The 27134-nt window shown below is 31.9% G+C and overlaps 3 protein-coding genes across 4 annotated transcripts; all 3 read right to left on the reverse strand.

Annotated features, from left to right (window-relative positions):
• Positions 1–1763: 1763 nt before the first annotated feature.
• Positions 1764–2474, reverse strand: LOC131174668 (cell division control protein 2 homolog). Its single transcript, XM_058138423.1, has 2 exons — positions 2427–2474; positions 1764–2307 (listed from the first exon to the last, which is right to left on the reverse strand). Exons 1-2 carry the CDS (start codon positions 2472–2474, stop codon positions 2047–2049), a joined length of 309 nt encoding a protein of 102 aa, XP_057994406.1. The 3' UTR covers positions 1764–2046.
• A 2582-nt stretch (positions 2475–5056) lies between these two features.
• Positions 5057–18642, reverse strand: LOC110662324 (alpha-mannosidase). 2 transcript variants are annotated; one of them, XM_021821271.2, is made up of 29 exons: positions 18112–18638; positions 17926–18009; positions 17045–17133; positions 16781–16955; positions 16425–16544; positions 16249–16332; positions 16082–16153; positions 15829–15942; positions 14954–15054; positions 14765–14858; positions 14200–14367; positions 14013–14102; positions 13607–13669; positions 13457–13513; positions 11696–11915; positions 11445–11578; positions 10897–10953; positions 10738–10800; positions 9274–9345; positions 8872–8919; positions 8570–8689; positions 7867–7932; positions 6813–6925; positions 6629–6713; positions 6245–6355; positions 6075–6170; positions 5957–6004; positions 5511–5579; positions 5057–5323 (listed from the first exon to the last, which is right to left on the reverse strand). In XM_021821271.2, exons 1-29 carry the CDS (start codon positions 18331–18333, stop codon positions 5135–5137), a joined length of 3024 nt encoding a protein of 1007 aa, XP_021676963.2. In that variant the 5' UTR covers positions 18334–18638; the 3' UTR covers positions 5057–5134. The 2 variants fall into 2 exon arrangements, with proteins under 2 accessions (XP_021676963.2, XP_057994591.1); XM_058138608.1 differs by lacking the exons at positions 5057–5323; positions 5511–5579; positions 5957–6004; positions 6075–6170; positions 6245–6355 and adding an exon at positions 6450–6497 and having other exon boundaries at positions 18112–18642.
• A 2167-nt stretch (positions 18643–20809) lies between these two features.
• Positions 20810–26950, reverse strand: LOC110662326 (26S proteasome non-ATPase regulatory subunit 4 homolog). Its single transcript, XM_021821273.2, has 10 exons — positions 26794–26950; positions 26568–26681; positions 26316–26421; positions 23487–23601; positions 23196–23405; positions 22791–23103; positions 22152–22275; positions 21564–21667; positions 21392–21460; positions 20810–21171 (listed from the first exon to the last, which is right to left on the reverse strand). Exons 1-10 carry the CDS (start codon positions 26803–26805, stop codon positions 21127–21129), a joined length of 1212 nt encoding a protein of 403 aa, XP_021676965.2. The 5' UTR covers positions 26806–26950; the 3' UTR covers positions 20810–21126.
• Positions 26951–27134: the final 184 nt, after the last annotated feature.

A 27134-nucleotide genomic window follows, 5' to 3' on the forward strand; every position in this document is an offset into this window, starting at 1 on the left:
ATAAAAGACAGAACACAAACAGGGCCACATAAAATATAATAAAATAATAAGTTAATTAATTAATATTAATGAAACTCCATTTGTTTCATGGAGATTTTTTATATTTTTAGTATTTTTAATGTTTGAAATTAATTAATAAAAATATGTTTTAAAAAATATATTATTTTTAAATTTTAATACAAATTTATAAAAAAATTTGCTAAACAAATTATCTATTATCAATTCATTAATTTATTAATCACTATTAATTATTTTCACTGATGGCCGATGTCATTTTGTTATATAATTGTATTATAAAGTTTTTATATATAAAAAAAATATTCTATATCCCAATGTTTTCTTGATTTAAAAAATTAATACTTTTTAATTATTCCAAAAAAAAATGAATTTTTATATTCTAATCAAACAATAAAAGAAATTATTCTTTAAAAAAAATATTTTTCATATAAAATTAATTTTTACAAACTAAAAAAACATATTAATTAATTAATTAATTAAATTAAAAATTATCAAAAAATGTTATTACTGTGCTTCCTTTCTTTTTAACTATTATAAATTCGATTTATATGAAAATAAATTTAATAATAATAATTAAATTAAATATTTATCTATATACTCATTATTTATTTAAAATCCTAACTTATATTAAATGCAACCTTCTTATAATTTGCACATGCCTTATGAGATTCGTCTGATTTATTGAAGCCCATTTATTTAAAATTTTCTCATTAATCCAAAAACAGATTAATAATGCAAAGATGGAAACTCACAAGTCAAGTCACATGCTATATAAGTGCTTATCATTTGCTTTCAAAAATACATAATGAGTATATAAGGGGAAAAACATTAGAAAAGGAAAAGTGAGATTATTGAAAGATTTATATACAATTACTCCAAAGATAAACATAGAATATTTGGCTGGGGAAGAAAATATTAGTCAGCACCACTAGATCTTTTTCATATATTCTCCCCATTTTTTTACATGTTCTGCCTAGTGAGTGTCAACTGCTCAATTTTTGTGGCTTAAGTAGGGACAAGCCTCTGGGAAGTTGTTCCATGAATGCATGTCTATATGCCGATTCTAATTAATCCACGAAGGCAAAAAGCCTCAAAGTGGTGAAATAGGTGAGAAAAAACTAAGAATTAGACAATAAAAACCTAAATACAAAATAATTTGCTTAATCATTTCAATTCATTGAAAAATAGGAGTAGCTTAAAGTAAAATAGTATTGGAACCTAAATAAAAAATTAATTAAATGACAAATCTAAACAGCTATAAACTTTCAACAAGCAGGAACGGAAACTTATAGTTGCTGTTTGTATCAAAATTTCAATTAAATCACATAAGTAAATTTATCCAAGTCACTGGAGCATGCCCAGGTCAGGTTGCGAAACCTTGTCTCGTCAACAAAGAAGACTTATATTTCAAAATGGAAAGATGCGTGCAAAAATTGCAATAACATTGTTTTGCAGAAAAATATGGCTGTTGATTAACAGAACAAAAAGATGGAATAGGATTAATATCAGCAACCAGGATAGACTAGATCTACTCAAAGGCTTTATACACAAATGTGATAGTCTTTAAAAAAGCAGTTTGATGGGATGAATATGGCTGACGGAAAAGAATAGTGATATAGGAACTCATACTGTATGATCACTTAACAATCACAAGCCTTCCATACAATCAATTTTGAAATACATCACATGTAAAACCAATCAACATCAAAAACACACAAACAAGTCTGCATATTTTATCCAGATACTTCAGCAGAGGTTAAAGGAGCTCTTTTCCCACTTTAAAGAATATGCAATATACAGTGCACTTAGAAAGAAAATCCAGTTAGAAAATGAAATAAAACAAAATACAAGATTGACAGGAGGGAGGTCAGATACAATCTCCAACCTATGGTACAAGAGAAAAGTAAAGTGGCCAATATAAAAAGAGGCCTGTTTGGTTTGACTATTTTTCAAAATTTTATATATTTTCCCACTAAGCTGAAGGGCCAAAGTGTCATGTCCATGTCAAGGTATCCTTATCCAACAAAGCTACTTTAAGGAAAAGTGAAGGGTTGCTATAACTATGCTCCAAAGCTTAGTCTGATCAACTAAATAAACAAAACACCTGACAATGTTCCCATGCTGCATCTCTTTCAAGAGGGAAATTTCTCTAATTGCAGTGCTTGGAACACCTTCATCTTCCTGCTCCAAGCGTATTTTCTTCAGAGCTATAGTTTCATTGGTTACACGATCACAAGCCTTGTATACCACTCCATACGTTCCTTCACCTATCTTTTCAACTTTCACATACTGTCATTTTTGAACAACATAATCAGTAAAACAATTACAAGAAAAATTAAAAGGTCCAGAAAAAAAAATCACAATATACCCATTTATTACATGCACACAAGCACAAATCTTTTACCGACCTGGTCGATCCAGTCCAGGTCAAATGCCTCTGCAAAGGACTGCCACATGTAACAATGGATTTTAGGAAAATTTACAAATTAAGAAGATAATAGTGTGCATCACAGGACAAGAGCAAATCAAAGCAAACAAGTTAGTTTCTGCTGGGTAGCCATATTAAAACATTTTAAATCACTTTTTCCAATGGTGTGTTAGAACCCATTCATTTGGCCTGAAAGTATGTTATATTCATATACAAGCAGCCTGTCCATTTGCATAGATAGATGCGTATGTCTGTGTTAGGCAATCACATTACAAACAAACAAATACACAGATCATATATATACATCATTACATAGTACTGTACCGAATTAAATCATTGCTAGTACACCTTAGCACAAGGCACATGCTAACAAGATAAATGAGTTGCAAATGAATCCATACTAGGAACTACTTGCCCAACGAATAACCCTTCAACATCACCCTGGCCAATTTGTTTTTCTTAAAAAAGTAAAGAGGGACAATATGACTAACCAAAAAAGCCATGATCAAAGCCCAAACTCCAACCTGTCTCATCAGGAACCAAACTTACATTTTTATGATGAACCAAGCATATTGACAGTTTGGACACCAAACTTTATCCAAATTATCATACCAACATAAAATTCTGGATCAGTTGATAAAACTTCAATAAACTATCCATTTGTCATGTAAAAGACCACCAAACATAACTGTGAACGTAATGTCAAATTTAGTTAGTTAAATAAAGCCGGAGGCTCAAATGTTTGCCTCAGAAGATAAAGCCTGCCGGCTAATGATTACACCTCACCATGGTGTGATCTGAAAGAGACGACAAACCAAAGTAACCAGGCTTGTCAACTTATTAAACTCTAATTCTCACAACCAAATTAATCTTTTAATGAGTTCAAACTCAATAACACAGTTTCTGTCAAGAAACAATCCGTCATATAGCTAAGAAAAACTGCAAATATGCCAAGACCCATCAATGAGAGGACAAAAATTAGATTCAGGAATGGCATTGATAAACCAAATTGAAACTCACGCAAATAAGAATAAAAGAAATTAAGAAAAAAACAAAAATAAAACATAAAGTCCAGAAAATCCCCAAATTGATGGCAAGCCAACCATGGAATCACCCATTGCTTATACATAAAAGAAACCCTAAAGATATCACCAAAATTCCAACATACATTGCTGATCCGCTGGCATTTAAAGAGAAGGATAAAGAGAAATCCAGTACCTGGTCGCAATTGGAATCCCGAAATCAAGAATCTGGTCAATGGAATCTTTCAGTGACCGGAGAGAAGCGACGGCAGCAGATTGATTGATGGAGAGGATTTAGGTGAGTCCAGAGCTGCTGCTGCAACACTGAGGAGGTCAAGTGAAGGAGAAAGGAGTGGACTTGCCATATACTTTCTTTTTATTTTACCCTAATTTTCCATTTATTATTATTTTTTTACCATATCGTTAAAAAGAAAATCATGATTTAACCATGGAAAAATAATATATTTGATTTTTATTTTTTTAAGATAAATAAAAAATCAACCGTTGATAAATATATATATATATATATATATATATATATATATATATATATATATAAATCGATTAAAAAAATTAATTGAACTGATTAATTTCAAATAGTTTAATACATAATTTTTATTTTATAAATAAATAATTAATTAATCAATTAAAATGTATAAAATATATGTATAATATCATTTATTAAAGTGTATATATATATATATATATATATATATATATATATATATATATATATATATACTTTATAATGATAATAATTAATATAAAAATAAATTTTTGCTAAACAATAATTATTATTAAAAACTTTTAGGGGTATGAAGTTTGAACTACATAATTTTGATTAGCTCTCATATAAATAAACTTAATTTTCATCAAAAATTAAATTTAAAGTACAAATAATCATCTTTAATAAATATATTTTAAATATGTTTATAAACAAGAATGTTCACAAGTCTATTTAACAAGTTTACTATGAAACTAACTAGCGAGTATGAAACAAGCTTATTTAAGAGCATTAACGAGCTAAATACTATTAAGTTTGAGCTTGGTTCATTTATTGAACGAGCTTAAAATTTAAATTCGAACTTGGCTTATTTTTTAAATGAACCGAGCTGAACCGAACTTTTATCAAGCAAAATCTCGAGCAACTCACGAGCTGCTCGGCTCATTTTCTTAGCCCAATAAATAAATGTGCAAGCATTTGAAAATTGAAATTGTCCACTAAAGTTTAAATGATAAATATATAGAATTTAAATCCATTATTGTTATATAAAAATGGTTTATAAAATTATGCCTATTTAGCATTAGGGTTGAAGGATTAAAATTATTTTTCTAAAAAAAAATATCATCTTAAATGCTATTAAAAAAATAATTAAAAAAATATTTTATTATGTTAGTGTTTTTAAAACTAAAACTTACCAAATTTAATTTAAAATTAATTTTTAATACCTTCTCGGCAGCAACTCCAACCGTAATACCAAACAAATCCTTAAATTATAAACCACAAAACATTGAACATCCATACAATAAGATTAACGAAGGTTGAAGAGATCTTTTCCATTGAAAAAAAAAAGAGAGAGAAGAAAAAGGAAAGAAAATGAAATTTATTACCTTATTTGGTTGAAAATAAAAAAGGCGGAAGACATGTGATAGTAATACATAGGCTTCAAAATTTGAGCAAGAAAGTGCGAATTTCCATGGGTCCTAACTCAACAACAAAAGTTGAACTATCGACAGGACCACCTCTAACTGGTGAGGGTTGATCTCCATTCTCACCCTCTACTTTCCATGTCATCCTCTTCATCTCTGACTTGTATTGGTTTGCTGATAAGCTCATTTCCTTCAGCTCCCTTATCTGAAAGTTTATACACCAATCAACACACAACAACAATGACTTGATTAGAACTAACAAGACTGCAAATGCTAAGGATTCCTTTAAAGCACATATGGACCAGGATAGAGTCATCTATAGTACTAATAAAAAAAAGTATTACAGCACAACAAATCCTGTTGCTGCAATACTGATGAGAAGATATTCTTACCGTTTTTCCAGTAAACATCTTCTTGAGTTCAACTTTAGCCAGTGCTGAATAGTTGGCATCTTCTCCCTCCTGACCACGTTAGCAGCATTGAATCAGTGTGGATGAGATTTTACTTAACTCAGCCATGTGAACTATAATTTTTTCTAAACTCAATTATAGAAGAAAAAAAAAACCAATATTTACAGTTTAACATCTATCATTAGCTGAGAGTATTTTCCCAAGTTTATGGGATCCTTTCCCACATATGTTATTTCACTTTTGAATGTGATAACAGAAAGGCCTATTAATTGTTGTTGCATATAGAAGATCCCTTAGATTTTCGGAGTTATAAATCCAACTGCAGTCGCTCTAGGTTGAGAATTGGTACATCAGTGGGAGCCAAGACACTGGCAATGAGCAGAATAGAAAAATGGAATAAAAAGAGTATGATATGTGATATAATTTACCTCATATAGATGTGCCAGACGAAGGAGTACACTTCCATCATCCAGCTCCTGCAAGACAATGATCAGAAAGAGAGATATTGAACTCTAGATGCAATCTACAGCGGGTTGGCAACCTCACCTGAAGGGTAATCAAAGCAACATTCGAAGGCAAGCTATAATCGGAGTCCATGACAGTTCCTTTGGTCAAATGAGATGCCTTCCAAGTCTCCTCTTTCTAAACAGTAACCATTTTTACCAAGTTAAGTTCTAAGGCAATTCATTCTCAATGCAAGTAAAATGAAGCCCTACCTCATGGGTGAAAGCTAAAAGAAGTGGTGAATAAACTTCTTGGCCAATTGTTCGACGCCAGACTGATCCAGCTCCTAGCTGGTTGATGCACAGATAATAATTTCCTCTAACCTGAATGAAGATGTCCATTGTAGGAAAAAAGGCTGAGGTGAAGCAGTAGATATCCTCAAACATTTAGAGATGGTCCTTCATTACATGTTATGGGTATTATATATAAAATTCAAAAGGAGCATTCACGACTGAGAAGAACTTTCTGATGAGTTCAACAATGCAGACCATACAAAAGTAACAAGCGTGCGATCAGAAGGTAGGATAAGAATTACATGACAAGCATTTATCAGGAATGCTCATGAAGAAAGCTAATATTGTCATAGGGTAACATACCGTTAGTCCCTCACATACATTTTCAACACAAACACTTTCATCAAGGGCTTCACCAACTCCTCTCAAGTCATCAAGGATTGTACGCCTTATGCAGGAAAAGAAGCAATGATCAGTTTAACATGTCCACACACACACATATATAATTTGTGAATGCTTGAAAGCAAAACAATGTAATTATTTGGACCTATGAAGCATTAGCTCTACTTGACCATCTTCAATGCTGGCTCCTCCGGTGGCACGATCAACCAAGACTGACAATTCATATTTATTATCCGTTATATAAATTCCGAGGTTGAGCTGGAAAAATCAACATCGGATTTATGTCAGTAAAAGAGAAAATACTTTAGCTACTGATTGAACCACTTTGATAATGATTGTAAGATGAGAAAATTTCATCATCAGTTTAATGAATAACTTGACAAGCAACCACTAGACAAGATCTTAGCAAAATGTATTGTTGACCTTCTTCATGGGTACCAAACCACAATATGATATCTATATAGATATATACAAACACGTATAAACATGTTTATGAGCATATATATAACTACACAACTTGTAACTGAACAAATTGAAAAAGAAAGTTACACACAACAATATACATTGACAGTACTTTGAAAAAATCATTTGCAAGAAAAGAATTCAAATGAATTCTCACACAATCATATTACTTTTGACATGATTTTTATTTATTTTAAAATGAATTTTTTTTAAGTTAAAAGAATTGAATTTGTTCAACTATTAACTTTCCAAACATAAAAATTGACAAAAAAGAAATCCATTGAATGAATTCTTACAAAAAAATCTAGTTTCCAAACAGGCTATAAGAGCTATAGATAAAAACCCAAGTTGAAACCCAAAAGGATTTGATTCAATCCTTTTGGATGCAACAAAAAGCCATAAAGACCATTTGTATGTTTGAGCTTCTACAATGAATCAAATAAACACAGAGGTATATAACATTAAAAACAAAAGTAGATTATTGTATATTTTTAGGGCTGGATAGTAAGAGTAAAATCAGGCACAGAAAGATCAAATCAACTAGTGCCATCTTCCAAATCATTTTGAGAGGTATCTCCACCATGCATTGCCCCCCAAACAGAGCCATGTTAAATGCACTAATAATTCATTCATAACAGTTCTCTACCCCATGCATTTCCCAACAAAGAGTCTCATATTTGTAAGTTTTTGCATGCACACACACAAAGATGGTTAAGTTTTAGAATTTAGGAAATTACTGGATAATAGTTTCCTGCTTGAGGTTGATTAACTGATAGATTCCAGTCAGCTCTATAGTCACGAATCTGAATAATAAAAAAATAAAATCACCAGCGTTTCAAGTTAGCACCACTGAGCACATAACCATTCAGCTGTATAGCGTAAGAAATTTCATAAGGGGGGAATAGCTTGCTGATATCTTCTGAAAAAAGGAAGTTAATATGAGAAACTCAATACTTAGTTTGTAAATGTGTTCATACAAATGAGTGGCAATTTACAACATAATTCTAATTATGTTGGACATAACTTCTTAGCTTCTTTTAGACACATGATCAGCCAGCAATAAAATTGCATACTATAGTTAATGGGCTACTTGCATCATGCTTTTGGCATCTAGTACTTCACTCACTATTTGCAAACCATTATAGATGGGGGGAAAAACAATGCTTCATTTGAGCATTTATTTCTGAGGGATTTTTAAGAAAATCTAACATGAAAAGAAAAAAAGCATAGCAAAAGAAAAAAACAAAAATCTCAGGACTGGAATCATTGTCTACCATCTTAAAAATTGAACCAAGACATGTTAGTTCTATACTATTGCTAGATCCTAATGAGTGTCTAAGCTGAGAAAACCAAATCTATATTTAGAATCAGTATGGCTGCATGTTCTCAGGATGTTTCAAAATTTTTGGCATAAAGGAGAGAGACCATTCTGAGAGTTACCCGCTTTAGAAAGTCCCTTCCATTAGAATCAGTATAGAAAACCTTGTCCGTGACCATGTTTGCTGTCATTCGTGTGATGACCTCTTTTCCAAAACTATCTTCTGTGGGAATCGGACCGATCTTCATAATAAAAGATTGTGAGGAATAATTGATATGAATTTAGTAAGTCAAATATATTTAGCTTACAGCTAACAGAAGTAAAAAGGAAAAATTAAGAAAGTAGAATTAATCTATTTCAAAGAATATGTCTCTTTAAGGCAAAATAAGAAGAAAAAGATTACAATTCAAATAATGTGACTCACTGTATATTCAATTTCAGCATGCTCTTTATCTTTGTAAAGTCTTGTGACCTAATAAATAGACACAAACTGAAGTTAGCTGAAAGCATGTTGAGAAATAAGAAAAAAAAAAGACAAAGAAGCTTGGATCATGCGCTGAAAGTATTCTCATAGTCAACAGTCAGTCTTAATGGATAAACATCAATCATAAAATCCCTCAAGTGCAAAAATCCTTTGTCAGAAGGATTTTATTTTCATTATTAAATCTTTAATATCCCAGATGTTAACAAATGTGCATAGTTCGTCCATCCAAGTAGTAGATTTATGTCTCCAATCATCACAAGCAACTTTCAAAGACAAAAGATGCGCATATAGAGAGACTAGTCTTGAGCCATGTATAACTAAGTAAAGCTATACATAACTGACCTGGTAGATCCATGAATTAAATTGTTGATGGACCTCATCAACTACAGATCCACGATAGACCTTCAAGGGCACCTGCAGATCATTATAAAATAATTGTAAATAACAAATTAGGTGACCATAAATTTCAGCCGAAAATGTATCATTTTAAATAGTTGGTTTTGTAGCATTCAATACAAAAACTAAAACATTGAAGAGGCCCATACCGAACCCCGAACCTGATGTTGGACAAATACCTAAAACAGACATCTCTGTCATGTTTGTTTAGACCAAAAAGAAGGGGGGAAAATAAGAGCTTAAAAAAACAGAACATAAGCCTAGCATAGAGTGAAGGCAGGATAAGTAGCAGTTTCCAACTTCATGTTTAGAGCAACAAAACCAATATGTAATCTATTTGGTGAACAATTAGAAGTGTAGAACTCGTATATGAAGCCAAACAATCCAAACCACAAGCAAACTGCTGCAAGATTATCTAAGAAAGATTTAGAAATTTCAAATTAGATAGGGAACAACGACACTAGAAAATAACAATCCTTATAGTTTATATCATTTTAGATTTAGTCTTGATACTTATTTTCCTTTAAATCAACTTAAAGTTTTTAAAAACTCAGTCTTAAAAACTAGTACTAAATCATTAAGTTGCTGGAACTTTTGCTAATTAACCACGTGAATACCAAATGGCAGCATTTCTTCAATATCAGCCTTTCTACTCAGCACTCAGCAAGATAATAAGATAAATTATGAAAACCCCCTTCACATTTGGCAAATACTCCTCCTTCAAATTTGGCAAAATACTCGAATCTTTTTTTTTTTCAAAAATGAATTAAATGGTCCTCATTTTTTTTTTCATTTCTTACGGTTTAGTCCTTCCATTAACATATCATATACTTAGTCCTTGACTTTTTCAATCCCTAAAGATTTAGAAGGTGAGGGACTAAAATTTCAACATTATCAGTTTCCAGTTTAGTTGAAGTTTTCAGATTCAATCATTTGGAATTTATTTTCCTAATCAAGATGCTTAATATTAATTACAATATTTTGTGTATAGTCAAACAATTGAAGTTAATCAAGATTTTCTATTTTCCAGTTTCCCAGTGGGTTTCATTCCTACAAAAAAAAAAGAAAAAAAGAAAAAACAACAACACTTTTTATACACAGACTAAAAGTTACTTTTTTTTCTAAAAACATTCAAAAGAATCTGCTAAATAAATGCAAATCTATTTAAATACTAAATGTTTTATTGAGATGAGTATAAGATCAATTAAATTCAGATTGAATTGATATTCAGTTGTTTCTCCTTCTAGATTTCTTATCCTTTCAGTCTCAATTCTCCTTCTTCTTCTCTCTACAGCCTTTTCTTTATCTTTACTCTTCCCTTCTCTTACTAACTCTGTTCTGGTTCTACATTAGAATAGGTTAGCAATGCTGTGAGCACATGAAAAAAAGGAACAAAGAAAAAGAACTCACTGATCTAGCAACAATATTGGGTGGGGCCCCATTAGGCCGAAAAATGTATGCACCAGAAGGTTGCTGCAAGAGAGAGAACATCACTGGCATATCAGCAACAGCTTCATGAACTTCAAGCCAAAATATAAAATTCTAAATCAAGGCACAGAAATTACATACCTGGGGATCAGAGCTCGAACCATACCAAAGATAGCTTTGCTGAAGAGGTACATCAACCTAGTAAAAGTGACCAAACAATTACAGATGACCTTTAATTGTCATAGTCAAAACATCTCCATAGACAACAAACCAGTGACATGACCTCTTTTTCTTTTCCCCCTCTTTTGACTATTTTATTTATCAACAAAGAAGTGCAGATACTGGAGTCATTGAAAAAATGGATAAACATGAAAAGTTGTCAATACAATATTCATGTCAATAAATCTATTTATACCTCTTTTTCTTTTCCCTCTCTTTTGACTATGTTATTTATCAACAAAGAAGTGCAGATACTGGAGTCATTGAAAAAATGTATGAACGTGAAAAGTTGTTTATACAATATTCATGTCAATAAATCTATCTATATCCTTATAAGGAGTTCCCCCTGCTTTTTCAAATATAAAACAGAAAAAGACAGCTGACGAAAATTATCCAAGAAACATTTTAAAGCTGTGATAAAAATTATAAAATAAGAAAAAAAAGAAAGAAAGAAAAGCAAAGCAACTTACACCAGTTTTAGAATTGTGTATTCGTTTGAGTTGGCCAGTAGTAGAGGAAAAGGACATTTTCAAATTTCCAGGTCCAATTTCAATGGTATCATTCTGTGGACTTCCTGTTACAGAGAGCCCATTTCTCCTTTTTCCTGCATCATTTAAGTAACCATAGAGAAAACCACAAGTGTCAACACACAAACCCAGCATAATGTGTCGAAATAAAACATAAACAGGTTCTAGAAGGAGAAGAGAAAATAATTTTTTACCTATCCCAGGCGCATTAGCAATGAAGTAAGTACTCCACCCAAGTGGTGGCACAGACACTGGAAAGACAAGCCAGTATTGAGGAACTTGATTGGATGACAGTCCTAAGTAGGCCTTCAAATAGAAGTTTCTTAAGTTGCTTGTAACATTATCCATGGTCACATATTGAGACTCAATGGTTTTGCCCGAGGAATCAGAAACAACAAGATTGGCATCATTAACCTGGCCAGTATTGTCACTTCTAGGTTATATTTGAACAAAAACTTTATTTACAGGGGAAAAAAATAGGGAAAAAGATAAAAAAAACAAATCACATTGAAACATTTAAATCACTCAACTAGAAAAATATCCCATTGAAGATGCTAAACTATGCAATAGCCAAAGCATCTTTATTCGGAGAAATAACTTCCTAATAGGCTGAAATTATAATGAAAAATCATTAAACAACAACTCAACTCAAACTCAACTAAGTCTTTATTCCAAAAACTTAGGATCGGCTATATAGATTCTCTTTCGCCACTCTAAATGATTTTGGGTTAAATTCTCGAAAATGTGTAATGCTTCTAGGTCATGTTTTACTACTCTCCTCCTTGTCAGTTTAGGTCTACCCTTCTTTTCTTTCTATCCTCTACCCTAATGTGCTCTACTTGTCTAACTAGAGCCTCCGTATGTCTACGCTTCACATGACCAAACCACCTCAATCTCCCTTCTCTCAACTTATCCTCAATTGGTACCACTCCTACCTTTTCTCTAATACTCTCATTAATCTAGTATGACTACTCATCCACCTTAACATATTTACTTAACATATTTACGAAAAGAATGAAAGACCAAGAAATGGACAGATACCGAAATAAGTGGCGGCTGTTGTGTCAAGTGGTTTTGAGATGGTTAGCAATTAGGAGCAAAGTTAAATCAGAAAACAGTTGTATATAGAGACAAAATAAGGTTGAAACTACAGATGCACTAAAAGAAATATAAGTTTCTTTCTACATTCTGGAAATGCTTAAGCATCAAGAAATAAAATTGGGTTTCAGACAAAATGGAGGCCATTCCTTCCTTCATCCATTGACTTGGCAAAAGTTATTTTTACACTTATACTGTTAGAGGCTCATAAACAATAAAAGAACTCAGCCCCTTTAAGAGAAAAATTGAAGCCCTACTTAACCTTTTCAGCATGCTTATAGAACATCATTGGACAAAGCCAAACAATCCAACCCAAGTTATTTTCATCTTGACTTAAATGGAAGCTATATGCCCAATTGCCCATATCTAGCTTCTCTCAAATCCATAACTGCTAATTCCATTCTTTCTTCCCTCTCAAATAAACTATTTTAACTACAGCTACAGGTATTGCACAACATGTACCAGAACATAAGGTTGGTAACCTTACAAATTCCATCAACGTGTAAGTTAAAGAAAAAGATCTCACATTGGAAATATTGAAGAATATATAAGGCCTTATATAGTGTTTGGCCTCAACACTTAATAGTTTAAGCTTTTGGGTTCGATCAAGCATCTCTAACGTGGTATTAAAGCCTAAATCTACACCCCTGATTCTGCACAATCCCACATTACCCTCGGCAACTTCTTGTCAGTAAGGGGTCGTGCTTGAGAAGGGCCTTATAGAGTGTTTATGGCCACCTAATAGCTTAAGATTTAGGTTGCTTCAAGGGTCTTTAACAATCTATGCGGTCATAAATAATATGAATTAACATAAAATCATTTGCTCTTGAGACTATCAACAACAAAGTTTTACTTACTGGTATCCTAACAATTTCCGTGCGGTTCCATCCAAGAGGGTTGTACGCTACTATAACCTGAAAGTAATCAGTTGCACACAATGAGAATGAAACCCGGTTAAGTAATCATACAACCAAAATTTGAAATAAATGAAAACAGTGTGTCAGTACCAAACTCTTTCCATCTCCAGCTTCCTCTGTTGGCGGACAGTAACTGATATTTAACAATTGGCACTGCTTGAGAAGAAGAGAAAAGAGTAGTTTGATTAGGCCAGAAGTAGCAATTTGATTATCTAAATACACACATATAACCAACAGTGAGATTCAGGATGAAAAGAAAATCTGAAGACAATCACAACTGCTCCATCCAAGCTATGAACCATTCAGTTATTTTGCAGTATAGTAACTCATAATGCATGTTGCTTCAGTGCAAGTCACACCAGCTGGCATTTACAGATATGTAATCATGCAGCCAATAAAAATAGGTATTATGAAATATGTAGAAAATTTTTAAAGACGGTGTTTTATGTTTCCCGTGAAATGGTATCTCTCGTACAGACCAAGAAGAGAGAGATACCTGGCTAAAGGTCAATACAGTTGCTGCACATTGATCTCTGGATTTATTGCTAACCAAGCATGAAAGAGCAGAACTTCCAGTGGCTTCCGCCTGTATAGTGTTGAATAAGTTAATTTTGAGGAATATAATGAAAAATTTAGCGTTTAAAATGGGTGGACAAATTTTTACAGGAAATTCAACTTGACACCTCAGATGCTCCAATAGCTAGGCGTTTTGCATAGTCATTTGTAGTATGTTGTTTAGCAGTTCCAGTGACAGCATCATGGTGCTGTGCTATTCCTAAAGCATCTCCAAGGCTATAAGTGCTGGGACCAGTGGATTTTTTCCCAACAAAGAATTCAAGTTGCCGTGTAGCCTGTTTTAGACAAGAAGATAAATTGTTTCACTTAAACCACCACTATATTCTAAAACCCAAAAAGATGAGAAATCTAAGACACAGTTTTCATGACAGGAAGAAAGCCATCCTCTCTCCAGGACACCCACTTTCAACTAGTCCATGCAGCCTACAAAGGCTGACAAATGCTCTCAACAAAGAAACATACAAAACCAGCCTGTTTCAGCTGGGTTGCGTTAAGGTGGTAAGATCCATTGGTTCATGAGCCAATAAAAGTGCAATGTAAATTTTTTTTCTCTTAAAAAAAGAAATCCTTATAAAACCAGGATATTTCAGTCTGGGTTGCATCTAGGAGAGGATATTTTCTTATCTGTTTGAGTCAATATAGCATCAAGGCACAATGATTATGGTATCATACCAAATAATATCCACTCAGCTGCCTAACATATCGCTTCAGGCCTGGGCGACTAGTAAAAAATCCAGTCCAATAGGCATTTTCCCCATCTGCATACCTGCCAGAAAACAAGCAACAATTGTATATACAAAATAATCTTTGCTTCATCAAGATGATGAAGTAAAGGGAAGAAAGGAAACAAGCAATGCTCACGGAAAATAATCATCAGTTTTCAGTGGCCATGATTCATTTGCTGCATTTTTCACATCAGTGTAAATAGATGGTGTAGAGTATAATGCATTCACTCGACCATCCTGAAAGTTGAACAAAACTGTTTATCAAACAAAGTATATTGAACAAGTGATAAAGGAAAAAGTAAATATATTGAAAATTTTTCCCTGCATAAAGTTCAAACAGATTAAATGTTTAATCTAATTACAAATATTGAAATATTTTTACAATGGTGCTTCATGAAAAAGTGATGGATTTTATTTCATCAAGGGTGAATAGTTAAACCTAGAGAACCAAGAAATCTAATAACTAACTAAAAACTGTGAGAAAGATTCTACATGAAACCAAACTTTTCACAAAGAAGATACATCATATTGTAGTGGTTAAACTGACAGAACTGAAAGAACAGTCAATGATGAATGAACACAAATTAATCAATGCAGAATATGTTATCATGCAAACATTTAAGTTTCAGTTGCTCTAAATATCTATTTTTATAGAAATTATGTGAAATACAATAGACTAAGAAGGAAGATTTCAAAATCAAATTCAAAACTAAAAAACATTATCCTGTCCCTCTAACACACATTGCTGATAATATAATCAAGAGACTTGTATTTCCTTTTTGTATGAAAGGAAACTAAAACTCTTCACATCTTTAGGAGCCATTTTCTGAAGTTGAGTGCTAAGAGAAGTTTCGCAAATTTTAAGCAATCATGCAATACATAAATGATAATAGGGAAAACCGTGGAGACAAAGGGAGGCAGGGTGGGTAGATGCCTCATTAAAGGATCCAGTGACATTTATGTTCAGAATAATGATTTAAAAGATTTTTTTTTTTTCATATAAAACTATACCTTGTTAACATAGTGAATCATTTTGTCCATTTGCTTGAACCAAGACTCAGCATATTGGTACTGGAAATCATCACCCATAGTCCACATAATATGGTTCGTTCTTGTTACATTGGCCTGTAAAAAGCATAGCATCATCATAAATCATTCTACCTGAGTAATATAAATTGCTGCATAATTATCTTGTTAGAACCTATAAGAAAAATAAATAATTCAAAGAATAAGTAGAGAGAAACAGAGGAACTTTAGACTTTACTTGGGTTATAGCAGCATTTATGAAATCATTAACCCGCTGCTCAACATTGTAGTCAAATAGAAGAGGATTATCCTACAATATGAAATTCAACAGATAAAGAGAAAGCTCAACAAGAGAGTCACATATTCATGGTAATTTCAAAAGGTAATACTTGTATACAGTATAACCTGAACGGGCACAAAATCATTAGACACTTCAAAACTGAAACCAGGTGGAGGACTATAATGTACAGGGAAAGCATTGGCAAAAATCTGAAAAAGGCACAAACAAGTGAACAGTAAACACAAAAAACCATTTTAAGAAACTAATTGATAAAAGTAGGCGAGCAGTAATTGTTTGGAACCTGAGAGGATGAACCAAAAGTTTTGGACCCACGCCATATGACCTCTAGAGATTTATCTACTTTGCGCTTTGCTCTGTCCTGGTAATCAATCCTTGCAAAATGAACAGAATTGAATCCAAGCTGCAACAAAATCAATCAGAATACATCAATCTTAGGCTGAAAAACACAGCAGGAACAAACATATTTCAAAGAAAATAAAACATGTTAATTTTATCAAATAGTTGAAACTTCCTTGTTGCTAAAAAGGCACTTGGCATACAAAATGGCGTTAATGAAGCATGTTTGGAGCAGACTTATATTTATGAAAAACAAATTAGCCACCTTGTTGGATGATTGACCATGCATAAATAATGTACCTCAGCCCCAAGCAGGTAAGCTTGCACAGCAGAGTGTCCAAATGGATCAATTTGCCATCCAGCACGAGGAGTCTTGTTGAACTGTTGCTTTATTGCATGATGACCAAGTGTTGTTTGGTCAATCATGTCTATGTAATGGCATGTTGCCTCATCATGCATACACCAGCCACCATTTCTGCAATTGAAAAGTTAAATACTTGTGATACGTGCTAAAGGAACTGTACAAGTTAAACTTCTTTCTTTCTCTGCTTTATAATTGCATACATGAATTCCAACTGGCCAGCATCTACAAGTTTCCTCACTTGCTCTTGTATTTCCTCGCTTTGTTCTAGCCACCATCGTTGGAAAAATGCCTATGATTCATACAAGGTTGATTAGATAATGGTGATATGACACTCAGAAAAATAATAATAATAACATCACTCTCTCAGAAACCACACTATTAAACAGCAGAAAGCTACGGAACAGTACAACTTGTGGCAGCCTCACAATAACACTGCCTGACAACCTTGGTTATACCCACAATTAACATTCAATAACATTCAATACCAAAGAATGTCCAAACCCATATTTGCGGTAGGAGAAAATTTTTCCATGGTACTTATCCTGGGAACAACAAATACTTATGATGTAACTGAATAGTGAAGTCTCACTAATACATATGCCATCCTTATATATTTAGTCTCTTAATTTTTGCAGGAAAATTAATCTTTAAAATTTTCCCTTTAAGGTTGAATTTGCACAATATATTAAGAATCTAAGATATGATTCTTTTTAAACTGTAACACTTTTAAAAAATATAATATTTGAGTAAAAATGCAAAACCATATCATATAACAAAGTTCTGAAGTATAAAAATAATGAATTTCATACGGGATTATGATCAAATTGCTTATCAGTATGACTGTATGAGTTACCAGAAAGTCCTAGCCACACACACCATGAATATCTGGTATGATGAAACTGCACGTAGAATATTTAAGTGCATGAAACTCATGATTATTAAATAAAGTCTATTGATTACAGGTTGAACTCGTACACATCAACCTTGAAATTTAATATAAACGCCTTAAAACGGTACTCAGAACTTCCAATAAGATTAAACACTGGAAACCAAACAATCAACAAATCTTTCATTTCATTACCATTTCAACAAAAACAAACTTCCTGTTTGGATCTCGAAGCAGGGATTCCACAACTGAGTCCAGCACATTTTCAACACAAGCACCCTACCACAAAACAAGCACCAAAATAAATATAACTTACCACATAATCTAAATGGAAATACTATTAAAGGGAAAAAGAAAACGAAACATCACACAGATTAGAACCTGAATACTGTTGTTTGATCCAACATAGTACTGATCAACAGTCTTTAACCAACCAACATCATCATGTGTATGTGCTACCAAATGAACATTGAGTTTTCCTTGCACAACTCCACCTCCAGTGTTGTATTTCACATAACCGCCATCGACTGTCACACACAAACCAAACCCAACAACAAAGGAAGTGATAAAAACCCATGTTAAAACACTCTCAAACTTGCCCATTTCAGTACCCAGCAAGTTCTGAGCATCAAAGGAAAGTCAATTTTTTTCCTCTTCATGATTTCCCAATTTATAAAAGGCAAGTGGGCGTTAAAATATTGATGTGGGGTAAGTGGTGAAAACTGCCAAATGGAACCTTGGTTTCTTCACTGGCATTTCCATGCCGGCCAAAGAACAAAGGTTTTGTTTTTATTAGTTGAAAGGGGATAAGTTTTTAGTGAGGCATTTCCTTATCAGATTTTGGCAATAAAGTTTCTACCTTTTTCTAAGGATAGCAGTCATTTATGAATTCTGAAAGGAAAAAATTTCAAGAATCCACTTCAGATTTTGAATTGGAGGATCATCATCTACCACCAGGAATATAAACTCAACTGCTCCCACCCTGCAGTCAAATCACAATATACAGTACTCTAAAAAATTAGCACACTTTATTTTAATATTCATATAAATTTATTTAAATATATAAAAATAACATCGCATATACAAATACATAGATAATTATTAAAAGTGACTCAACTTTTCAAATTTCATTAAAAATTATGAGTTTCCCAAGATGAAGGAAAGCAATGAGCAGATTTTGTCTGTTGTTATACGTGGTTTAAATAATTAAATTAAAATTGTGATAAAATTCTTGGAATTTAATAATTGGTCTATCAGAAATTTGGCTTTATCCTAGACTTCATTTTAAGACCTCAAATAAGGCTATGGAAATAGATTAATAAGTTCATATTTATTATTTTTCTTTTATTTTTTAAGAAAATGTTAAGCAACCAACAAAAAAAAAAAGGTTGCACTAAAATCAACAATAAAATTAATATTTTATGGATTAAAAAAAATACAAAAATAAAAAAAATGCAATGATTGTTGTTTGTGAAATTTGAAATTTAATAAACAATTTTTAAATAGTCCCACTTATCTCATTAAAATAATGTAATACAACAACAATAAGACAGCATCAAACCCAATTAAAATGCAAGTATAAAAGGCAGAACACAAACAGGACCACATAAAATATAATAAAATAATAAGTTAATTAATTAATATTAATGAAACTCCATTTATTTCATGGAGATTTTTTTATATTTTTAGTATTTTTAATGTTTAAAATTAATTAATAAAAATATGTTTTAAAAAATATATTATTTTTAAATTTTAATACAATTTATAAAAAAATTTGCTAAACAAATTATCTATTATCAATTCATTAATTTATTAATCACTATTAATTATTTTCACTGATGGCCGATGTCATTTTGTTATATAATTGTATCATAAAGTTTTTATATGAAAAAAAAAATTATTCTATATCCCAATGTTTTCTTGATTTAAAAAATTAAGACTTTTTAATTATTCAAAAAAAATGAATTTTTATATTCTAATCAAACAATAAAAGAAATTATTCTTTCAAAAAAATATTTTTCATATAAAATTAATTTTTACAAACTAAAAAAACATATTAATTAATTAATTAAATTAAAAATTATCAAAAAATGTTATTACTGTGCTTCCTTTCTTTTTAACTATTATAAATTCGATTTATATGAAAATAAATTTAATAATAATAATTAAATTAAATATTTATCTATATACTCATTATTTATTTAAAATCCTAACTTATATTAAATGCAACCTTCTTATAATTTGCACATGCCTTATGAGATTCGTCTGATTTATTGAAGCCCATTTATTTAAAATTTTCTCATTAATCCAAAAACAGATTATTAATGCAAAGATGGAAACTCACAAGTCAAGTCACATGCTATATAAGTGCTTATGATTTGCTTTCAAAAATACAATTTTAATCAAATAATTTTGCATTAAAATTTAAAAATGATACTATTTTTTTTTTCACCAATTAAACTATCTTTTATTAAAAAAAAAAAAGTGTTTTTATTATTTATTTAAAAAAGTACTGTGGGCCAACATATGAATAGTCCTTTAATATGCATAGAGACAGCGGCTACGCATTAATGTTTTAGTTAACGCACATTTACTTCCTGCACCGACACAGTTGCAAACCTCATAAAAAAGATTAATAATAATAATAATAATAATAATAATAATTTTCAGTTGTTTTTATTGATTTCTCCGAAAAAAAATTATTTATAATAATGAATAAATTTCTCAACAAGATATTATAAATTTAGTAATTTAGGGTAAAGTATTTCAACAATTTCCAGTAAGACAAAATTTTATTATACATATATTTTTTTTTTCATGATATAATCCAAAAAGAGCAAAAGAAAGTCTTAAATAATATTGTGATATAGGATACGGGAAATCCGACCTAACAATTAATCGTATTTTGTCAAAAAGGTGGAGTTTTGGACAACATGATTTTCCATTAGAATACCAATTAATTAATATTTTTAATATATCCAATCTAAAAATTGGAACCATTCAGGCTTCAAAGGCGCACAAATTGCAGGTAGAAAATATCAATATCACATCAACAAATCATGACCATCGCAGACCAAGATTGAAAGAAAAATCAGATATATGAGTTGTTAAATAATAAGGTACAGAATGCTCTGCACTTTCTTTGCCATTCAAATAATGACTGCCTTCTAGTTCTAAACCCCACTCTCAACACAAATAAAATGTTACAGCTACAGCAAAGAGTTTTCAGACCTGCATGATTGCTGATCCAAAAGCTACTTATGAACCTCAAAGTCCAACAACCTTAAAAGATTGATGCGATGCCCCCTTCAAATTTGAACATTTTTTGAATAAGCTCATAGAACTGGGAGTCTGGGACACTAACGTCTGACACGAAAATGCAACACCAGAGAATTATCACTTCTCCTCCTTAGGTTTGTCTTCATCCTTCTTTTCTGGAGGCTATGGTAAAATAAAACAAAATAATATGAATGAAATCAAAATCAAAAATTTTTTTATTACATGCAATTCATTGTATAAGAATGAAATATCCTTTTGTTTTGCAGATTAAAAATATGTTCAAGGCACAGATAGCATGTTATTAAGAGTCAGGAACAGACCCGGCAGAAAGAAAAATAAGGAAAAGAAAACTTGAATGGATTGCAAAGTTTAATGAACTCACCTCAGACTGGCTTTGCATGGAAGCAAGCAAATCTTTAACTGAAGGATCATTTGGATCAACCCCTGGAAGCTGCAGAAGCAATGAACTAATGAATAATCACAGCATTGGAAGAGACCATGCATTTATTGGATAGGAAAAGATGGATGCACAGTCAAAATTTAAAAAGCCATACTGAAGCAAGGATGGAGGATACAAAAGACTGGTCAGCCAACAACTTGCTCATATCTGTCTGGCTTCCTGAATCTTTTGTACTGTCTTGCACAGACAATTGAAGAGCTGCAAGGACCAAAGACATTAACAGAAATGATTGCCGCAATAATAAAATAAATTTAGCATTGTCAGTAACAAAATTAAATTACAGAAGACTCTAAAATAGTTGGATGCCAGATTTTAAGGAAATATGTACTGCAGGGAATGTCTTCGTCAATTGAAGAAACAAAAGAATTTGAGATGCATTCCTACAGTCACATCTGACTGACAAGAAAAGCAAATGTCACAATAACTATATTCATTAGGCATGTCATCAGCAAACTTCTTTTGCTAAGTAAAATGCCACAAATCCCCAATACTTACCAAATGCATCCTTCTAAGCATGAGATCACATTAGTGTTCCGAAGCTTTTCCGTACAAAAAAGAAAACTAGCCCTAACCTCAAAATCTTGCCTTATCAAATTCCTTGCTGTGACCATGACTGAAAGAAAAGACAGACAAAACAGATACACATGCACAAACAATAAAGTTACTAGAAATAAGGACTCACCCAGTGCCAAGTCTGGATCATCTGCAGCAGCCTCTGACATATCAGTATCTCGCAATTCATGGCTAGAGGCAGGTTCATCCATTGACATTGCAAGAGCTTGCCGTAGGAGAGCATTCTCTTCATCCTATATTAATTTAATGTCAATTATTACGGGAACATATTGATTAAACCCATGCCAGCAATGAGAAACACAAGCAATATAAAGATAGCAGAAAAGAAAAAACCCAATAAATGATAAGCAGACATAATACCAAAAATTATAACAAGAACAAGCATTTTATTTTAGAAGAGCACCCTCTTCGGTTTTTGCAATAATGGAAGACAGTTAAAAAGGCAAAACTTTCTTCCACAGCAACAATCATGAATCTGCGCTAAACATTTTAATACATGTTCATATACATGGCAATGTATTTTGAGAAAGGCCCATGTAAGCTCAGCCTAACAGATCAAGGGTTCAAAATGACCCAAATGTCCAGTACAATTAAAGATGCCAGAATAAAATAGCATACGAAAGCTTGGACATATATGGAGAAAAACAATATAACCCATCATTAAACAAGCATGTAAAAATAAGCATTACCACCACCAACTACTAAAAGCAGGCAAGGATAACAGCTTCAAGCACAGAATGATACCGACCGTTAAATCGTTTCTCTTGTTGTCAGCTTCAGAAGCTGCAACACTGGCACTTTCAGTCATGGTTGCGTCCTGTGAGCTAGATGGTTGTTCCCCTCCTTTTTCCTGCTTAGAGCCCTCCTCTGCAGCCTTTTTGGCAGCTGCTTCTTGCCTGGCCCTCTCCTCCTCCATTGAAACTCTAAGAGCAAGGGCCAGTTCAGGATCAAGATTGGGATCCACACCAAATTCAAAACCAGAAACACCACCAGCTGCAGCTGCTGCTGCTGCAGCAGCAAAACCACTTCCACCTTCCCCATCACCAGTGAAGATAGGTGTACTGCGATTGAACAAAAGAAACAAATAGCAAAAATCAGTAAAGCAATGAAGTCAAAATTTGGCAAGCACAAGAAGGAAGAATCAAATCACTACCTGATAAGCACATCAGAAAGAGCATTTGGACCAGTAGGAACATGAACAATGTGGCTGGTGTCATTAGTGTTAACAGCAGCAAGAAGAGCCTCCAACTTCTCTGCTTTACCATCTTCTTCTTCACCGAAATCAACAATATCAAGTGCTACATTGCTCTTTTTCAACTTCCTTCCAATCATCTCCAATGTCTTCTTATCATGTTTGATAGGGCTACAAGCACCAATTTTATATTGATAAAACTATAAGAATAACAAATTAAGAGAGCACACTAGCAGGTATGATGAAACACACCTTCCAGCAAAGACAATAATCCTTTGTTGCTGCTTTTTGTTTTGACGATGCTTAAGTGCCAATTGTGCAACCTGGATGCCAGCAGCCAAGTTCATCTCACCACCTATTTCTAAACCTAAATTGAGGGCAGGACATCACAGTTCAATGTAATTTTAGATGGGTACAAACACCAAATGAAAACAATGACATCCTACCAAGCTGTTAAAAAATGATTTAAATTTACTCAGAGATAGTTTAAATAACAGTATGACTAAGTAATATACTCTAATTAGGAAGTAACTGGCTACTTTCCAAGCTACAATGTCCACAATAACAGAATAAGACTCACCTGTTTCTAGAAACTATTATTGGCATCTGTAAACACCCTACAATAACAGTATCAAGACTAACCTGTTTTTTAAAAAACTATGCTTGGTATTTGCAAACACTAATCCTACACAAAGTTAATCCATTCAATAAATAAGTCATATACAAAATTAATCCATTCAATACATGAGCCAAGCAATTGGAATCATAAACACTTTACTTCAAGCTTCCTGCTATAAAAACAATTAAATCCTAATACCAAGAGAAGCGGATAATTTAAGGTACTTAAATTGCCTACACAACACTAAACTAATACCAGACATAGGGGTGTAAATAAACCGAGCCGAGCCGAGTTTTGGCTTGTTCAAGTTTGGTTCGTTAATATTGATCCAGGCTTGAGCTTAAGTTCAAGCTCAAGCTCGGTTCGAGCTTTAACATTAAGGCTCGAGTTCAGCTATAATAAAGTTCGTTTATTATATTAATGAGTCAAACTCGAACTCTTGTCAAGCTCAATAAATTCATTAAAACGAGCTCGAACACAAGCTAGATAAGGTCAAGCTCGGTTCGGGTTCGATAAGCTCGACCTCAAATTCGATAAGCTCGATCTCGAGTTCGATAAGCTCGAGCTCGAGTTCAATAAGCTCGAGCTCGAGTTCAATAAGCTCGAGCTCGAGCTCAACTGTTATTATATCTATTTTACATAATTATTTTCATAATACATTATTACATCAATCCATAGTCATAATAATAGAAAATAACAAGAAAAATAGTTTAAAAGACATTCGAATTATTTTAAAATAACACAAATTACAATAACATCATAATTCAAATAAAATTAATTATTATTTATTTTTTCAATTCTAAACTACATAGTTTTAAATCAAAATTACGTAATTTTAAAATTATATTACAAATTTGATGTAATTATAATTAAATTATTATTTTATTTTTCGAATATTATTCTGATAAAATATATTACTTTTTGCATTATTAATTGATTCATATTGTTAATAAATTTTACTAATTTTTTACATAAATATATCATAATTTGAACTTTTTACTATTTTTATATTTAATTTATTTAAATAAGTTTTAAAAGATTAAATATATTAGATTATTTAATTTATCAAATTATATTTAGTATTTTATACCTTTAACCAATACTCTATTTAAGATATGAACAAATTAATTTGTATGGAATAAGTAGACAATTAATATTAAGTATAATAGTAATTATGAAAGCAAATATCTAAGTTATATATAAGGAAGATAGATTAGTACTAAACTTAAATCTTAACCTTTTAAAAGTTTACAGTTTAAAGAGAGAGATATTATAAAAACAAATATTAAGAAAGGGATATTATAGAGAGTAATAATAATATATGAATAGATTAGTTATTGTTAATAGAAAAAAATAAGGGAGAGACTGTAAAGAGAGAAAAAATAATAATAATGGTTAGAAAGATTAGTATTAAACTTGGAGTTTAATCTTTTAAAAGTTCAAAATATAGAGAGAAAGAAGAAGAGAAAGATGAATTCATATTTTATGTCGTACGACTACCACCAAAATTTCATAATTAAGTTCTGATTTATTTAGTATTTTAATACAAATAAAATAGTTCAAAATAATTTTTATGTACTTATTATATAATATTCTAAAGTTATTTCTCATATAAAAATTAACTTCATTTTTTATAAAAATCATATTTAATATACAAATAATTATATTTTATGAACACACTTTTTATTTTGATTATATTATAATTTTATATAATAATAAAATATTTAATAATATATTATTTTATTATGTTAAGACCATATACTGATTTTATTTTTATACAAATTAACAAAAAAAAAATTACAAATAATTATATTTTATATATTGATCATATTATAATTTTAAATAATATATTTTTTATACATTATTTTCAAAAAAATAAATATATTTACAACATTATAAATTATAATTATTAATATAAATATTTTTGCAAATGAGCTAGGTCATAAACTTATGAACCAACCTCAAAATGAACCTATTTACCAAACTGTTCAACGAGCGAGCCTGTAAATGAATGAACTGAGATCGAGCCAAAGCCAAATACTGCTAAGTTTGAGCTCAACTCATTCAATAAAGGAGCCTAAAATTCAAGATCGAGGTAGGCGCATTTAGAAAATGAGCCGAACCTAGCTAAGCTTTTATCAGCCAATCTCGAGTAGCTCACGAACAGCTTAATCCAGACATCATCGACGTTCAACAATGGGTGGCCACTGGTCCGGCCCATTCCAGTTCAAAGTTCATGCGGACAGTCCCCTCGGTTCCGGTTTTAATCAAATTCAATTGTTGAAATTTTTTCTTCTTTTAAATGGAAAAATCTAGGTTTTGGACCAGAATTGAACCAGCTAGCTTGATTCGGTTCAGGGCTGCTTTTGGTTATTCCCGTTTTGATAGACCACTAGGTTCGATGGAGAACCAAAAACATAAGGCCTAAGTCACCTGCACAAAAAGCAAGCAAAGAAACTAACCGTGCATGCAAGCTAAGATCTTGCCAAGGTCGCTAGTAGGCGTGACCAAAACACGAACACCTTTTCCCGCCATCGCGAGAACTCCCACCGTATTCTCGGGATTTGACTGCAAACACAACCCAGACCACCACATTCATTCAAAATTTCTCAATCCACAAGAAACACTAACAGCAATTACAAAAATTTCAATCTAAACAAAAAAGAGAAAAAAATCTTAAAAGATACATATCAACAACAGTAATTGAATAAAACCTGCGTTTTAGCCCCACAAATAAGATTAACAGCATCTGCTTGAGCTTGAAATCTGGAGGGAGAGTAATCTCCGTTTCGCATCCATTCCGAGTTATCTATACAAATCATTGTCGCCTGTTCAAAAGATATTATGATACAATCAAATTATCGGCATTAAAGAAAAAATAAGATCAAGAACAATAATAAACCCTAATTTAATGAAATTGTAAGAAATTTTAGGGTTTACCTCGAGCACCATGGTTAAAGATTGCACGAGAAATGAAGGATCGAAGAAGAGATGTTTCGATTAATTAAGAGCGCAGAGATAGAGTGAGAAGAAGGGAAGAAATCGATTTTACTTGCACAAGAAATTAGAGGATTCCCACTTTAAAAAGGAGACTGGTTTGGAACTTAAGATAAGGTGCGGTCGGTTCCATCGACATTCTTGCCGTGTTTGTTTATGATAGGCTGCTCTTTCCAACTTTCTTAAGTTCTAACCAATTAGGTACATTTTATCAATAATATTGACATTTTTTTATTTAATATTGACATTTTTTATTAAAAATAAAAAGTATTTAACAATTTAGT

The sequence above is a fragment of the Hevea brasiliensis genome, chromosome 16 (genome assembly GCF_030052815.1).
Source record: "Hevea brasiliensis isolate MT/VB/25A 57/8 chromosome 16, ASM3005281v1, whole genome shotgun sequence".
Lineage (NCBI taxonomy): Eukaryota > Viridiplantae > Streptophyta > Magnoliopsida > Malpighiales > Euphorbiaceae > Hevea > Hevea brasiliensis.